The following is a 17514-nucleotide window of genomic DNA, read 5'->3' on the forward strand; positions in this document are numbered from 1 at the left end:
TTGCAGTGCGGGGGGCTGGGGTGGGAGCTGGGGAGCTGAGGAAATGCTGACAAAGCCAGTGAGGACTCGGAGTGAAGGGAGAAGCAATATCATATCAGGCTCACGGGGGGAGGAGGGATCACGCACACTGATACATGCAGCACTGGTTCACTTTATAGGTAACGCTATCTCTTAAACTTAACTGAGTTAACCCTGCTTCCCACACACCTATCAGCATCCTGCAGAATGCCGTGTCACACACCCTGGGAAACACCGAGTCTAGGAATAAAAGGTTTGATCGGAAACCTGCTCCGAACTAGTCCAGAGGAGACACGTAGTCACTTTGAACCTCAGTTTCTTCTTCCGAGTTATGGAAGTACGTGGTCTGAATTGACCAAGCCCATTCCAGCCATATTCTTTAGCTTGACGAAAGAATGAAAGCAGTCTGCTTGGAAAGAAAGAAGGAAAGGGAGGGAGGGAAAGAAAATAGTGGCAGAACCTCCCCTCGAACAGAAGATGTTCAGAATGCAAGCTTAAGGTTTTCCCTTTGCTGAAAAAGTTTTAAGTTCTCCTTGCCCGTAGGAGGTGGTAGGACACCTGATGAGAATGTTAGTTGATGAACTCAACAAAAGAGGATCTCTGTGTCACGCAGGAGGGACAGGTGATAGAAGTTAGCTCTGAAACTGCTAATTTAAGGGTCGCTTGGCTCCACCTGGTTACCCATGCTCACGTATATCAGGTCAAGCCTCACCCTATGAGTGCAGCTTCAATGTGCCCTGCCCTTCCTGGCCTTAAACGCTCGCTCTCCCAACGACCAAGGTTTTTTTTTTACACATGCAGTCTGGTTACGGCCTATGGTCTTCTCAACGTCCTTCAAACATTTGCTCGCTGTTCCTCCAGGAGCTACCTGGCCTGTTCTGGTGTTGCCATATTTAGTAACGTGCATGTACACAGACACACCCGCACGTACAGGAGGCAACACGCGTGGTTGGGAGACCATAGGTCATCGAGTCCTTGTGCCACTCATGAACCATGCGATACTCTCAGTTTCTTCATCTGTGTAAATGGATCTAATTCCATCTGCCTTGCAGGTTTGTCGTAAGAATCTGAGGCCATCTAAGTGAAGCGCTTTCTAGTATACAGCAGTTGCTTGACAAATAGTAGGTATCATCAGCGGCGTCATCATGTTTGGTTCTTCCTTTCGCAGTGGCATTGGTAAAAATCATTATCTGGCTCATAAAAAAAAAAAATCATGATTTCTCTCTCCTCTCTGCATAGACATCTACCTTTCTTTCCCCACCATCTTGGCTTCTAAGCTATTGCTACATATTTATTTAGAGAAGAATCAGCATTGCCCTCTGATCCACAGATGAAATGCCCCACAACTGGACCAGATGGGCACAGGAGAAGAAGCCTTTGATTTTTAATTTATTTATTCATTTATTTATTTAGCGTTGGTCTGTCGTGCTCCCTGCACAGCAGCTGAAGGGAAAGAAAACCCCACTGGCCCCACGCATCCCAGCCAGCTCCTTTGGGAGTCCCCGTCAAGTCTCAGGCACCCTGCCTCTGTGCGGAGGGCTGGCCTCCAGGGCAAAGGGCTCGCTCCGCGCCCCCAAACCCTGACAGCCATTGTGGAAATTGGTGGATCACACACAAGCAAATGCCAGGCAAAGGCCAAAGTCGAGGTTTTTGGCACCACCACCCCCTGACAGCAGGAAAGCAGCGTCAAAGCCTGTTTTGGGGGCATGCTTTGCAAAGCCAGATCTGTGTTGTTTCAGCTTGAAAGGGCCTAATTTCAGAAGGAGCCATTTTTATCATTTTATTCAGTCTTAAAAAGTTTACTCCCACATTGCCTGCATGCACATCATTTATATTAATTCTAGTGGGAATTATGCAAGTTGTGAGTGATCATTAGGCACCTTAATGGGGAAATGTATAGTTTCGGTAAGCATTGTTTACGAGCTCTTATGTCCCAGTTCATATTTTCAAAGCCCCTTAAAATCATAATTGAGGTATCTCTCCAGCACCATAGGGTTGAGTTCCATAAATCAACTTATGCTTCTCTTGGAATGTTGTTTTTCAGCTCTTATACACTCTGAGTGCAAACTCTTAACCTTTGAAGAAACAGGCAAATTCTTTCATAAGCCCATATCTATGAGTATATTTAACAGCCCAAACAGACTCCTTAGCTGCTTAGCAGTATAATTTATGCACAGAATTTTCCTTGTGGTGGATTTTCTTTCCTTTAATATATATATTTTTTTCTTCCTGTGGATTATATCCCATAGCTGTCACATGCAATAACCCCAAGGGGCATCATAATCACACTGGTTGTGACACCATAAGCTCACTGTTGACAGAAGACCGAGAAGGAATATGGTCTGGGAAATATTTCAGAATTTGTAAGTGTCCAGTGTATCCCACACATGGGATTTTTAAGGTTGTCAAAAGATGGGTGGATTCAACATAGTAAATGAATCACTAGGTGTGCATATTTATTATCAGTAAATTTTCTCCATTTAGCAATATTGAGTGCTGTTCTCACTGTACCAGATATTTATTTTTATGTCATGGGATTTTTTTTTACTTTGAGGTCAAGAAAATAGGTCACAGCATATACCAGGTACTTTTAAAGATAAAATTTTTTAGTCTTCACAATCACCTTAAAGTTAATTCACGATGGCCCCATATGACGAATAAGGAACTGGGGCTCAGAATTCCAGTGACTTTGTGCAAGCAATCTCGCTAGCAAGCTATGATATCAGGACCCAAACCAGTGACTCGCGTTTCTAGGTCCACTGCCATTTTCACGTTATGTATCCCTCTTCTGTGATAGCTGCAAAAATGCCCGCGTTCCAAGATTCATCCTTCTACATCAGCGTGAGGATGCGAGGGTATTTATTGTGCAAATAACCTGTGGCTAATTATAAATTTATGAGCAAAGACTAATGTTTCCATCCACGCAAGACAACTTTATGTGGCCTCTTTTTTATTTTTTTTTGGGGGGGGCGTGGAGAGAGAGAACTGGGTCATTACCTCTTAAGATCTGCCGTTCAAATGTGGTGGAAAATATTTGCTACCCGGTAGGCATTCACAGCCCCGAAGGGAGAACCGTTGTCTGGCTTGACCTTCACGTAGTAATCTTCTGCATCCTCTACATTTCAATTTAGACATCACTAATTGCAGGAAGCTTTTCTCTAACGCTTCCCCCCACACTCTGATCACAGTCGGTTTGCCTGTTCCGGCTCCTGTGGTTCTTACCACGTCTCGGATCTATCAGTGTTTTGCCTCTTCCTGGTACTTATCTCTCTTCCCTATTAGGACTTTACTCCCTGAGGACTGTCCTTTACAAACCTCTAAGTCCCCAATTAACCCAGTGAATAGAACCATGGGAGATGCTCAAAACATCTCTCTAAAATAAATTACAGAAGAAATAACTTCTGACAGAGTCCCCATCGGTTTGTTTGACATGGCAAAGGCCGCTCACGTATGGCCAGGAGATGGATCCTGGGAGCTCTGATTCTCATGAGCTTGTGTTGGCCAAGGACACATTTGGCATTCGCGTCTAGCACAAAGCATGCTTCAAAACGTCGAGACACAAAGGAAATCCATCCCATAGATCTGGTGGCGTGGGACACACATGGTCTTTATCAGTTCTTATGTTCTAAGATGAAGCTTCTTTTGGAGACAGGGCCGTGGGAAGCACTTGCCAAGCACTCGGTAGCACTGTGACACTAGAAAGGTCACCTCTCTTCTTGGTACCCCAGATCCCACATGGTAATGACCAGCCTGCCTCCTTTCTCAGGATGTTGTGCTTCAGAAGAGACAAAGAACACAGACGCTTGGGAATGCAGAAGCTGAGAGTGGCTTTTGTGAGCTTTGTGGCATGTTTGTTCATGCATTTTTATGTTCAGTTTGGATTCTGACTCTTGGTCGACTCACGGAATCGAGAGTAGTATTTTTAGTACACATTCTTGGTTTCTGAAGAAGGAACCAAGCTGAGTATATTGACTTGTCAAGTTTGCAAAGAAAGAGGTGAGTAAGTAGCGAAGTACCATCAGACCAAGTCTTGCTGGAAGGAATGGTCTGATGAACAGGGCAAAAAGTAAATTGTGTCAAGATTCAGATGCGCCAGACTAAGGAACTTGTTCTTTAGGCTCCCTGAAATACTGGCGGCCTTTGAGCCTGCAAAGTGACCTGATAAAGTGATTTTTTTTTTTAGATTGGCTTTTGTGAAACAGATTCAATCGTGGTCACCCCCTTGCTCAAAATTTTTCACTAACTTCTAGTTACCCTCAGCAGGACACATGGGTAACAGATGTGCCAAAATAGTGATCCCCTCAGCCATAGGGGCCCCTGGACAGGACGTAGGGCAACCGGAACCCCTACATCAGCCCTTCCAGCCACAAGCCCTTCTGTCCACAAGCAGCTTCCTCCATATCTTCCAGTGGTTTATAAGGCTATCCATTTCTATTTAGGAAATGACATGAAAATGGTTGGAATGTACCTCTTTTGCCCAAATACAAGTCCCTTTTCCATCCATTCCCAGCTCACTTGTTCAGGCTCAAACTGGCATTTGCCCCCAGAGCGTTCTGTTTAGACTGCCTGGCATCACACACTGTAGCTCCTGCATACCACAATTTTGTCGCGCTGCCTTTGTCCACGTTATTTCCTCAGACGCCCCGACCTTGTCTGCCTGACCAAATCCTAGCTCAGCCTGACCTAGGCCTTCCTCCTCTCTGTCCCCTTAATAACCAGTGTGCATGCTCAGTATTTGCAGGCATCTCATTGAATCGTAATGGTTTGCATGTCTTCCACAAGAGTGCCCGGCAAGGATCGCAAGTTACACATCCAGTAGATAGATGCTGAATTACTATTGGGACTATCACCCACGAGATTAGGAAGAGTGGGGAAGAAACAGCAGCACAAGTCTGTTTCGGTTTGTTTGTTCATAATAGATGCTCAGTAAATAACTGCTGAATGAATGAGTGAACGAAGACATGCGAATGCCCTTTTAAATGTAGAATCTCTGAGATTCGGTGATGGCTTGAATGCAGTAGAGAAGGAAGATGGAGTGATTCTAAGTGTTTCAAGACAAGTAGCGCCGTCAACATAGCAGCCCTCACACAGCTTTGGAGGCTGTGTCCCAGCCAAGCTCTCATGCCCAACAGAACACGTGCCCAGTGAACTGGGATCAGGATGTGTATTACAGCGTTGTTTATAATAGCTTCGGTCAGGGAATACATAAATTATGTGATATTTATATAATGAATAAAGTGATTACAATGAATCAACTACATAATAAAATCTTAACATGGTTAAATCTTAAAGACATAATGTTGAGTGAGAAGGTAAATATGTATGGGGAATAAACGTATAAAAATATGCATGAAAAGAGAGCCCAACCTCCTCAAGATACTGGTTACCCTGGCGGAAGGGGCTAGGATGAGATAGAGGAGCTTTTGATTTGCCTGTAATGTTTTCTTATTAACAGCAAATGTGGCAACATATCAATTAGTGTTTATCGTATCGGGGTGGTAGGTACTTGTTATATTAGTGTCTGTACTTTTCTGTAGGTTTGAAGTATTCATACTTTCAAAAATTAAATTAAAATGACACAAAAGAAAAGGCTGGGTAACTGGGAGAATGATTCGCGTTTCTGTATTTAGCCTTTTGTTCACTCCTGCCCCTTTTCAACTAGCCTGTCACACAGGGTGGAATCACATCTGCCACGTAGGACTCACCAAGTCTTAACGCCATTTTAAAGCATCCGTTCTCACTTCAGTCTTCAGAGATGGATAGATCTACCATCGACCTCGTCAGAGGCTTCAAAATCTGCATTAATATTTTTCACCATTGTTCATAGCTTCTACCACCACCCCTCATCGTTTCTATATATTGGAGCATCTACCCAACCTAATTAGAACTAGTTTCTGCAATAGGATTAATGAAATTCTCTTTCACATGTTCGAAATCTATTTTCTTGAATCCATCACTCTATTCTCTTGTTTTGTAACTTTGTAAAATTTTTCCCCCCTTCTCTCCAAAAGAAGTAATCAAATAACATGCTTGTGGTGACTTTTACTATTTCTAAAATTGCTTTTGTGTTTGGGGAACAATTTTGGTGTGCTGGAGCTAGCTCACACTGACTCAGGGGGGCCAGCTGTGCACATTTCTTTCCAACTGGCTTCCAGTGACATCACGTTGGTAGCTTGAAATCTGCCGTGATGGGAGTATTTACACTATGGGAATGGGCAAATGTGACAAATCTGTTTTTGTTTTTGTTTTCACCTGGAGAGCTGCTGATTAAACATTCACCAGCCTACCGCTAGGGTGCATGGCCGTGTTTTGAGTCGTGCAGGACAAGTAGCAGTTTCTTCACTTTACACATGGAAAAACCAAAAGTCAAAAAAGGAAGAAGTCTTTGGCCTGAGTCACAGGGCCCCAAAGAGGCATTCCTGGGGCTCTGATCTGTGTTGTGTAGACAGAGAAGCACTGGCTTTGGAGTCAGACAGATCTGAGTTTGAATCTGGCATAGCTAGTCTTATACTGTGAATTGTTCAAGTGTCTGACTTAGCCCCTCAGTTTTCCCACCTATAGAATAAGGATGACAATCTCCAGCTTGTAGAGATCTCACAAGTGTTAAATGAAATAATATGTACAAAAACTAACAAAGCACGAAGAAGGGAAGCAATAGGTGTAATTTGCACTTCTAACTTACAAGTTCAGATCTTGGGGTATTACCCCATTTGTCCTATAACCATATTATATATTTTTTAAAAATTTTAACTCTAACCAAACACCTTTCACTAAATGGTGAGTAAACTTTTTCTCCAAATATTTTCCATTGGAGTAGGTAAAAAGTGCTGACATTTATGTGTGACGTGGGGAATCGGTTTCTTTCCAACTGCTTTGGAAATGCATGTGCTAGGTATCAACTCAGATCATTTTTTAACTACCTGGCGTTTTCTCCCCTGACCATTCTGCTGAGCTAAGCATCCTGAGGAGGATTGGTTTGGGAGCTTGTGGGTGCTACAGTCCCATCCACCAAATTAACTGCAGTGACCTACAGGGAAATTCTCTGTGCTTCCTCTGATAGTCTGACCGGTAGGAGACAGCTGCTTCTCAACTATTCAGCTGAGCCAAAATGTGGTTTCCTTTTTAGGCTTTTATTTACACACACACACACACACACACACACACACACACACGTCTGAGTACTACATTTAGTTGTCTTAACATTTTAAAAATGCAAAAGGGTGTTCAGTGGCAGTCTCCCTGGCTACACAATCTCCCATTCACCCAAATCACTATCCATAAAATTAACAACAAAAAAGGTAGACGGGAGGAGGAGATAACCTCTTATTATCAGTTTCTTAGGAAACCAGCGGCTTTTGAAACTCCTCTTAAAGACCCAGCATCAGCACGCCTTCACGGTAGTTTACACACGTGTTGATTGTGACGGGCTAAAGGAGACTTTGAAAATCAGGAACGCTGAAATGAGCTCATGGGGCTTGTCAGTAATTATAAAGTCAATTGGCAAGACTTAGCCAGAATAAAGTCACAGAGGAGCTGCTTTTTGTCTTTAAAGAGAAGTAGTATATGTTATACAAACACCATCCATCGGCGAAACCTAGGTAGGTTATTGGGAAAAACATAGCAGAAAACCTGATACTTATAGAGAATGTACTACGTGTCTGGTGCAGTGCTAGGCTCTTTTTGAAATTACTGTGGTGAAATATACCTCACATAAATACACCATTTTAACCATCTTTAGAAGCATACAGTTCAGGGGCATTACACACACTTGCATTGCTGTGCAGCCATCATCGCCATCCGTCCCCAGAAAGTGCTCGGTTCCTTTGCCCATCTCATTTAGCTCTTTACAACAGTCTTTGAGGTCTGAGGTATGTACTGATGTTCTCCACGTGGTGAAGGTGTTGCAGAGAGATTCTTTAACATCTCACACTGATTCACTGGCAGAGCCTGGGATTGAATCCAGGTGTGTTCATCTCCAGCACAGGGAGACAGGTGTGCCTGGTTGTCTGACTGTTTTTGTCCTCCATCCTATGCTGTTGCCCAGGGGTGATCCTGCTGCTTCTGGACAAGCTGCGGAAGATGAAATGGGAACAGATGTGGAGGCTGACTGCAGAGAGGGAACTGATGGGCATGCTCTCCACGTCCTTAGCTGACCAGGTGAGTGGCCAGATTAGAAGATATGGTTATTTTTGAGTACCCTGGTGTCGTTTCTCAAACTCGAAAGTAGATGGGTCTGCGCCGTACCCTTGGCTCGGTCTGCCCTGTACTGCCAATCAAAAACATTAGGATTTTTTTCATTCATTTGTTCATTCAGCAGACTTTTACTGCACACTGTGTATGCCAAGGGCTGTGTTCAGAAACAGGATTACAGAGATAAATGATGCATGCAGTCCTTGGCCTCAGAGAGCTCACAGTTGATTGAGGCAGACTCATAAGTAAACGATAATTTGATGCGTTAAGGGGAGGTCGCCATCTTCATCTCAGGGTGACAGCACACCGCCTGGCCCTGAGATTCCAGAATGCCATAGCGTATCTCCCGGACAAGGTTTCATTTGCCTTTCTGGCAGTAGTCTAACTTTTAAAGCAAAGCCTTTTGCTGAGAGCCGGTGCTATGACCCTATCCTCAAGGGAAATGCATTTAAAGAGGAGAGACGAACGGCCTGGCTGGAGAACCTGGCTTTGAATCCAGGCAATCTGAGAAAGTCCACGAACTCCACCAAACTATTAACATAAAATCATAAAAACCCTATTTCTCATTTTCACTAGGAAATGCGGGAGCCTGAGCCTTTGATCTTGAATCTACCAGGCTCACACATTTAGACTTTGAGTTTCCCGTGGTGTAAATGGCCATCTTGAGATGTAAAGATGATGTCTCTGGGTTCTCTGCATTTTATCCTTTCCTATTCATCCAAAAAGCCAGCTCACTCTCTGTGTTTTTTTGCTCAGTGTTCAAATGTCTGTCGTTGAATTCTTGCAAAGTTTTCTAATACAGAGAAAAAAAACAGTCTGTAGGGTTACTTTACAATTTTTTTTTAGCATTGTTATTATGCAGTATTTCTCAAACAGCCAGAAACTAATTTCCTTTTTCAAACACGAGGTATGCTATAATGAATGAGTTAAAAATTATTCAGGTAGCTGTTTTAAACCTGAGGGGAAATTTGTCCTCCATTATCATATTTTAAGTCAGGTCACAATGACTTGCACGTGTCCCCAAAAGCAATGTCCATGCCCAATGAGGATAGTTTATTCAGCCATCTCCTGTTGTGGAGGCCCATAACTCACCTCCCGGCACCACCTGTCAGCAGCTAGTTAATAAGCATGGCCCGGTGAGAGAGCTTGGAGAAGAACCCAATAGAGGTGAGGCCTCTTTAGAAAAAGCCCGAGTTGGACTGGGAAATGGGGAGTGCCTAACCCCGGAACCGTGGCCCGCAGGAGGCCAAGCCACATCCATCACTGAGTCGGCCAAAAGCCCCGGGAAGAGCTGCTGAAACAGGATCTATAATTTGTCTCAGCCCCAGGATGAGCAGAGGAACTTGTCATCATCCATCGTGCAGTTTCCTCTCCAGGAGGCTCAGGATGGATAACACGGGGCTCCTTGATGAGGTGGGAAGAGGGGCGGAAAAGTGACTTCATTTATTATATGCCAGCTCAGATGGAAAAGACATTCCCTGTCTGCCCCCGCGAACGCCTGCCATATGCTGCGTTATGAGACCAGCCGGACCCACGAGCTTCAAGGCAGTGTGGGGTCATCCGCCATCTCTACCTAAACATTATTGCTTGGTTCCTAGAGATAACAGACTAGGGGAGTATCCCGCGGTGTAAGCCAGCCTGTGTTCTGAGCAGGAGGCTCAGGAGAAGCCCTCGTGCACACAGGTGCTTCTGTGCCTCTGGAGCCAGCATCAGCAGCAGGAGCCACACCTGACTGTTTTGACTGTGTCTCTGGCTTTTCAATCCCCCAGGATATTTTCAACGCCGTCATCAAACAGAATCCCTTCCTCGTGTACCAGCTTCCCTGCTTCTGGAACGTGCAGCTGTCGGACCACACCCGCTCTGAGCAGTGCTACAGAGACGTGTCTGATCTAAAGGTACAGTAAAGATACATGCCCAGAGATGGAGCGAGGTGCCCTGCAGTGGCAGAGGGAAGCTGGATCGGGGGGCAGCCTCCAGGAGAAGGGATGGCTCTGAGCTTAGTGTGTAGTGTGGTGAGAGATAAGGGAGCAGAGAGCAGAAAGAATGTGCTGTTCTCCCTTTTTCTTTTTTTCTCCTTTTGTTCGGGCTTTCTGAAAAGCAGAACGCCGCCCGGCATACGAACCAGCTTGTGTGGTTATTCTTGCAACCTGCTGCCAGCTGTTTTGATTCCTGTCGGCTCCCAAAATGCAGTCATATAATTTCAACAAAATATATATTGAGGGCCTACTCTGTGCCAGGTGCTGTAGATATGGTTATGAATAATATACTTCCTACTTTCAAGTCATGCATGGCTTAGAGAAGAGAAACATGTAAGGAAATAAATGTAAAAAAATATATAACAGGTACTATCATCAGTTTGGGTGCAGGGTGGATGCAAGCATAAATGTTTCATTCTACCTCAGGGAAAAGGGATAGTGACAGAAAAGCCTTCCTCTTTGGTCTCTAGATACCAAACAGTTGTAGGGCCTAGCAATAGAAAGATGAAGAAGACAGGACATATCAGTTATCTATTACTACAGATCATGCTGCATAACAAACCATGCTAATAGTGGCTAAAATCAGCAAGTGTTAATTAGTTGATGAGTCTACAGGTTGCCTGGTTGGTTGTCTGATTTTCACAGGCTTACCTCGGTGTCTGTGGTCAGCTTCAGATCGAATGGCTGGTGGCTGGTGGCTGGGGCAACTTGGCTGTCCTCCAGTGTCTCCCATTTCCCATCAACAGGCCTGTCTAGCTTGTTCTCACGGCAAAGCAGAGGCAGAAGAGCAAGCACTGGTGTACACAAGGAACTCTTGAATCCTTGTTTCTACTATTCTATTGGCCAAAGTAGCCTTATGGCTGAGCCCAGAGTTAACAGGTGTGTGAGAATTCCGTACCTACGGTAGGAGTGAAGAACTGACCTCAGCTATTAAATGATAGATCAAGGATTTGAACCCTGTTTTGTCTAAAACCAAGTGTGTTGGCTTCTCTGGCTGTATCAAAGAGGAAGTAGATATATGCATTCATAGAGAGTTTATTTCATTTAAAATGTATATCCATTGCCCATGTGACACCACAGTAGTGATAATTGCGAGTCTTAAAAAGGAAAAAGGAGTACAAATTTTGTTTTTCTAGTATGTCAATCTTTCTAATTGGTTTCTGGCCCATGTCCACATGTGCATATTTTATCTTATTTATAGTCGTAATGCACATGGAATTTTGTATTCTTCCATTACTTAGCTATTCCTGTTACGTTAGTTGTTTCCAAATTTTCACAAATACAGACTGTGTTGTAATGAACAGCTTAAAGTTCACACCTTCCCAGAAATCAAATCACAGAGTCAAAAAGAAAAACTATTTAAAACAGAAGTGCTTGCATCATTCATTCTTTCAACCAGCATTTATTGCCATTCCTTTAGCATGTCATGCACTTGACAGACATAAAGAAAACAGATGAAATACACAGGAATATTTCCAAGAATATTATGAACTAGAAGTTCAAAGAGGAAGAAAATAAAACCAACCCTGTAAAGAACACATTAAAACACAATGAAAATGTTTTGAAAGCAAAGTAGATGCACTAAGAAGAGGCCAGGAAGAATGACACAGTGTGAATCCAGAGAATGAGCAAAAAGCAGCTAGATCTGACATTCGCTAGTAGAGGCATTTGCTGATTCATGGTGGCTGAGAGCCTGGTTCAAAGATAGGTAGGTGAGTGTATAACTTACTGTTCAAATGAGGGACCGTTATCGTGACTAATACTGGGACAGTAGGCCTGAATCGCAGTTGGGCAAACCATGTGTACAACCACTCTATTGAAAGGTTATGCATGGGGACGTGGATTCCCATGGGAAGAAAGACTATCAGAGGACCTTGCATAAAGTCAGGATCCATGAAAAGTGATATTCTTAGTGGATAAACAGTTTCAAAGCCCATATTGAAGGAGATAATTGTTGCCTGTTTCATCCTTGGTTTTAGGTGAAATAAGGAAGAAAGTTTTCCCTTGAGAATTTCTAATTTCAAGCCTGTGCTTATATTATTTTGGGGAACTGAAATTATATGCATGGGGAAAAACAGAAAGAAAAAAATGAAAATTTGCCAAGTACCTGGCAGAAACAAACAGATCTGATCTGGAAGAATAACTCTCAAAAACTAGACTTCAGAATTTTTTAGGTTACGTTTCAAAGAAAATGAGTTTTCAATCAGTAATCACCGAACACTCAAGGAAATAGGCCACCATGAGAGAGGGCAGAAATTGCAGACTTTAGAATTAAATCTCCAAAACCGCAGGTATTGAACTTATCAGACATAAAACATAAGTATTTTTATTATGTGTAAAATAAAAAAGAATATTGATAGTAGGATGGAGGAACAAGAGATTCTTGGGTGACTAGGCATTTGAGTCAAATAGTACTTTTGGAAGTGAAAAATATTGAAATTACAAATTAAATGAATGTGTTAAGGAGTAGATTAGACCTAGCTGAAGAGAGAATCAGTGAAATGGAAGAGATATCTGAAGAAGTTATCCAAAACACTGCACACAGAGGAAAAAAAAGATGGAAAAACTAAGAAGTTAAAATATTGGTATATATCTAATTAGACTATCAGAAGGAGGTAATAGAGAAAATTGGAAATGAGGCATCATTGGATGAGATAGTGACTAGGAATTTTCCAGACTGTTAAAAGGTATCCACAGATACAACAAGGTTTAATACCAAGCAGTTTAAATAAAGAGAAAGCCATACTTAGACCTACAGTAGTGAAATTGCAGCACTTTTAAAAAAAGTGATCTTTAAAATAGCCAGAGAGAAAAGACAGATTCTCAAAGAAATTGCATGTGTGTGATGAGCACTCTTAGCAGCAGCAATGGAAGCCAGAATAGAGTAGAAATAGTGTCTCCAGTGTGCTGAGAGACGATAACAACAAATTGTATACCTAGCTAAACAATCCTTCAAGCATAAAAGATGAATATTCAGATGAGCAAAAACGCAAACGTACTTGCACAAAGAAACTCCTAAAGTATATTGTTTAGGAATAAGGAATATTTTAGATTCAAGAAGGAATGTTAAACAAATTAGAAATATATAAGAAATCCAAATAATACTTTCTAAATAAAAGTCATAGCAATAATGTATAATTTGTAAATTTTAAAAGGTTATATACCTAAAATATCAGACAGTGACATCATGTAACTTGGAAGGGAAGTGATTAGTATTAAAGTATTCTGAGATCATTGTTTTGTTGTGGGAGACAAGATATTAACTTTTCCTTCAAAATTAGGTATACATGCTAACATTTCAAGGTTAAGCTCTAAAAGAATTTTTGAAAGGGTGTATAACTTACAAATCCATGGTGGGTGGAATGGCGAATGGAATTAGAAAAACAGAACAACCAAAATAGCTCAATCATTAAAAAAAATACAAGAAAAAAAAATAAAAACAGAATAAGTGGGGGAAATAGCTAGAAATCAAGATGTTCAAAATAAATTTAAACATGTCAATAATTAAATAAACTTTGTGAATGAAAAGACAAATTGTCAGATTGAATGGGAAACAATATCCAACATATGCTATTTCTAAGAAACACACCTAACACATAACAATCTGGAAAGGTTGACAGCAAAATTATGGGAAAAGATTATTACGCAAATATCATCCAAAAGAAAACTGAGGTAACTATCTTGATATCAGACAAAGCAATTGGTAGGTATAGAGGTGGTCACAACTTAAAAATAAAAAGTTAACCAAGAAGATATAAGAATTCCAAATTCGTACAGTGTTTTATGCTACACACACACACACACACACACGCACACACACACACACACACACACACACAGTTCCATAGAACTTCAGAGAGAAACTGACAAGTCTACTATCAGAGTAGAATAGTTTAGCGAATTCTTTTTATATATTGAAAGATCAAACAAACAAAAAAATTGATAAAACATTATGGACGATTTGAACTACACAGTTAAAAATCTTGATTTGGGCAAATAAAGAGCCTTGTTCCTAATGGAGAATGTTCATCTTTTTCAAGCTCGCATAGGACACTTATTAAAAAATAACTCTGTACTAGGCCATAAAGCAAATTTCAGTACATTTCAAAGAATCATATTATACATACATATATGTATGTGTGTGTATGTGTGTATAGTTCTTTGAACACAGTATAATTAGAAGGCAGTAACAAGATTTTTTTTAAATTCATTTGAATAAAGTTGAGAACACACTTCTAAATTACTCATAGTTCTAAACATATCAAAATTGAAACTGAAAACTACTTAGAACTGAATGAAAATGAAAATGTGTCAAAATTAGTAGAATGAAGTAAATACATAGAGAAATTTATAGCCTTACATGTTTATATTCAACAGAAGAAAGGCTGAAAATTAATGTCACGCTTACAACTTGATATATAAAGAACGTTAGAATACATTCAAAGTAAATAAAAGGCAGGACATAAGGAAGATAGGAGCTGAAATTGATGAACACATTGTTAACAAATCAAATTTGGTGCTTTAAACGGGACCAATAAAATAGACAAAGCGATGGCAGGACTCATCAAGAAAAAGCGAGAGAACTCACTGATAAATGGAGCGCATAAATATTCTTAAGCCAGACATTCTTCTGAGTTCTAGGTATACAGCAAAGATGAAAGCAAACAAAAGTCTCTCTGCGGAACTTCCGGTCCAATAGATAAAGCAGAATTGTAGGAGATAAGAGAATACCGTGAACAAAATTATGTCAATAAATTTGAAAACTTATGTGAAACGAATGAATTCCTAGAAATATATACTTTAAAAAAAAACGACTTAAGGGAAAAATATAAAGTCTGGATTATCCTCTAGCCATGGAACCTTCTTACAAAGAAAACAACGCCCTGAAATGGTGAGTAGAGAGAAGATCTACTAGTTTTTTTTCTTTTTTAATCAAAAGATATTATCAATTTTAAGTAAACTTCTCCAAAGAATAAGAAAAGAGGAACACTTTTCAAGTCATTCAATGTGGTCAGGATATCCTCGATACCAAAATTATACAAGAGGGGCACAAGAAAGGAAAATCGTGGACCTGTATTATTCATGAATGTAGATGTAAAAAATCTTAAGCAAAATATTAGCACAACTGTCTAGCCATGTATAAAATAGATAATACATCATGGCCAAGTTGAGTGTATTCCAAGAAAGAGGAGGGGGATCTAACTCTGAAAAATCTATAAGTATCATTCAGCATGTTAATAGATTAAAAGAGAAATGCCACATAATCATCTAATAGATGCTGGTAAATTATTTGGTAAAATTAAATATTTATAACAAAAACTCACATAAATGGTATCTACTGAAAACCTACAGCAAAGTTTTGCTGAGCATTTTTCTTAGGGATGTGCAAATTAATTAAGAGCTTAAGAACACCATACATTATGAAAATTTAATACATGGAGAGGTGACATTGCTGGCCAGTGGAGAAAGGATGCAATTTTCTATAAATGGTGCTGAGACACCTGATTACCCATGTGGAAAAAATAAAAATGGATCCCTCGATGGGGTAAAGGGGGTCAATTATGTGGTGACAAAAAGAAATCTAATTATGGGAGGTGAACACACAGTGTAAATATATATATGCCTTACTGTTAAAGCGTACAGCTGAAACTTACTGGATTTCATTAACCAATGTCACCATAAAAATTAATTAAAAATGAAAATCAAAAAAATAAATAAATTCCTCTCTCATACCATGCACCAAATTCTGATAGGTTAGAGGCTTAAAAGTGAAAGTCCAAATTAAACTTTTAGTTTTAAAACATTAAGAGACTAGCCTATGACAGAATAGGGAAGGATTTATTCAACAAGACACCCAAAGCATGTGCCATAAACTACTGAATCAATAAATTCAACCACACTGAAATTAATAATTCCATCAAAGTGGCACCAGAAAGAAAAGGTTATTTTCAAAACATAACTGACAAAAGATTAGTAAACAAAATATACAAAGAACTCTTACTAATTAATGAGAAAGATATGTAAAAGGTATACATAGTTATTTCACTGAATTGCAAAGAAAATGGTCAATAAACAGTTAAAAAGGTGTACCACCTCTTTGTTAATCAGGGAAGTGAAAATTAAGACAACAAATAATTTCACATCCACCAAATTAAAAGAGTGGTACTATCAAGTCTCATTTGATTAGTAGGATTCTCCTACACTGTTTAATAAGAGTATAACTAGGTAACAACCATATTGGAAAAATGAAGTAGTACATATTTTACGATCTAGGGCTTAGATGTAATTGGTCAAAAATTGAGTCGTTGATGACTTTCTTGAGAAAGTGCTCCAGGTTCACCTGTCATTGGGCAAATGACGACAGATCGAAGCAATGCTTGTGTTCTCGTAATAAACGCCATCACTTGACCAGTCAGAGGTACAGGAGACTTACTTCTAAACTGTCAAAAAGAGTAATTGAGGGGATCATGTCATAAACTATATTAATGTCTGATCAATGTACTATATACTTGAAACCAATAATAAAATAAAATGCTAAAAGAAAAAAACAAAACAGAAAACTTCCACAAAAATCAGTGCTACTGAAAACTCTGGCAGTCTTATAAAGGAAGGAAATTCTGAAACATGCTGTACATAATGCCGATGAACGTTGAAGACGTGCTAAGTGAAATAAGCCAAACACAAAAGGAGAGAGATTGTATGTTTTCACTTAGATGAGATATCTAAAATAGTCAAATTCGTGGAACGGTGATTACCAGGAGCTGGGGTAGGGGAGAATGTGGAGTTAGTGAGTCCAGCGTTTCAACAAGGGACGTTGAGAAAGTTCTGGAGAAGGACAGTGGTGATGATTGCATTAACAACGTGGATGAACTTAGTGTCCCTGACCTCTACACTTACAAATGGTGAAAAATGGTAAATTTTATGTATATATTACCACAGTAAAAAAAAAAGCCCAGGGCAGGGAAGGAGGCCTCGGCAAGTGTCTCGTGAAATTGATTATTCTTGGGAAGATTAGTATGAGTTTCATTAAAGAAACCAGGCCAGGTCTTCATGAGCCGGATGTCGGTCCTGGTATTTCAGAGCCTCCAAATTGGCAACCACGATAAAGGAAAAGGCATCATAAAATAGAGGAGACTCTTTATTTATGACCTTTCAGTGTGAAGATCTTGTAGATGCCAACAAAGCCAGGTTTCCAAGATAAATTGTGTCCCGTCTGCCCAGCGCAGACAAACCTATGCTTTCATGCACCCGTATTTATATTTGTTGAATGGACTTATCGACTGGTTACTATATGCCAGGCACTGTTAGGGCCCTCGCAGCACTGTGGGAA

At 40.5% G+C, this 17514-nt stretch overlaps 1 protein-coding gene across 5 annotated transcripts in view; it reads left to right on the plus strand.

Annotated features, from left to right (window-relative positions):
* LARGE1 (LARGE xylosyl- and glucuronyltransferase 1) overlaps positions 1-17514 on the plus strand; it is a 489641-nt gene that overhangs the window by 407162 nt on the left and 64965 nt on the right. For all 5 annotated transcript variants that reach the window (XM_039877849.1, XM_039877848.1, XM_039877847.1 and 2 more), the window contains 2 exons: positions 8063-8175; positions 9978-10103. In XM_039877849.1, coding sequence (XP_039733783.1) covers positions 8063-8175; positions 9978-10103 — 239 coding nt within the window. The remainder of the gene's footprint in view (positions 1-8062; positions 8176-9977; positions 10104-17514) is intronic.

The sequence above is a fragment of the Pteropus medius genome, unplaced genomic scaffold (assembly GCF_902729225.1).
Source record: "Pteropus medius unplaced genomic scaffold, Ma_sr-lr_union100, whole genome shotgun sequence".
Taxonomy (NCBI): domain Eukaryota; kingdom Metazoa; phylum Chordata; class Mammalia; order Chiroptera; family Pteropodidae; genus Pteropus; species Pteropus medius.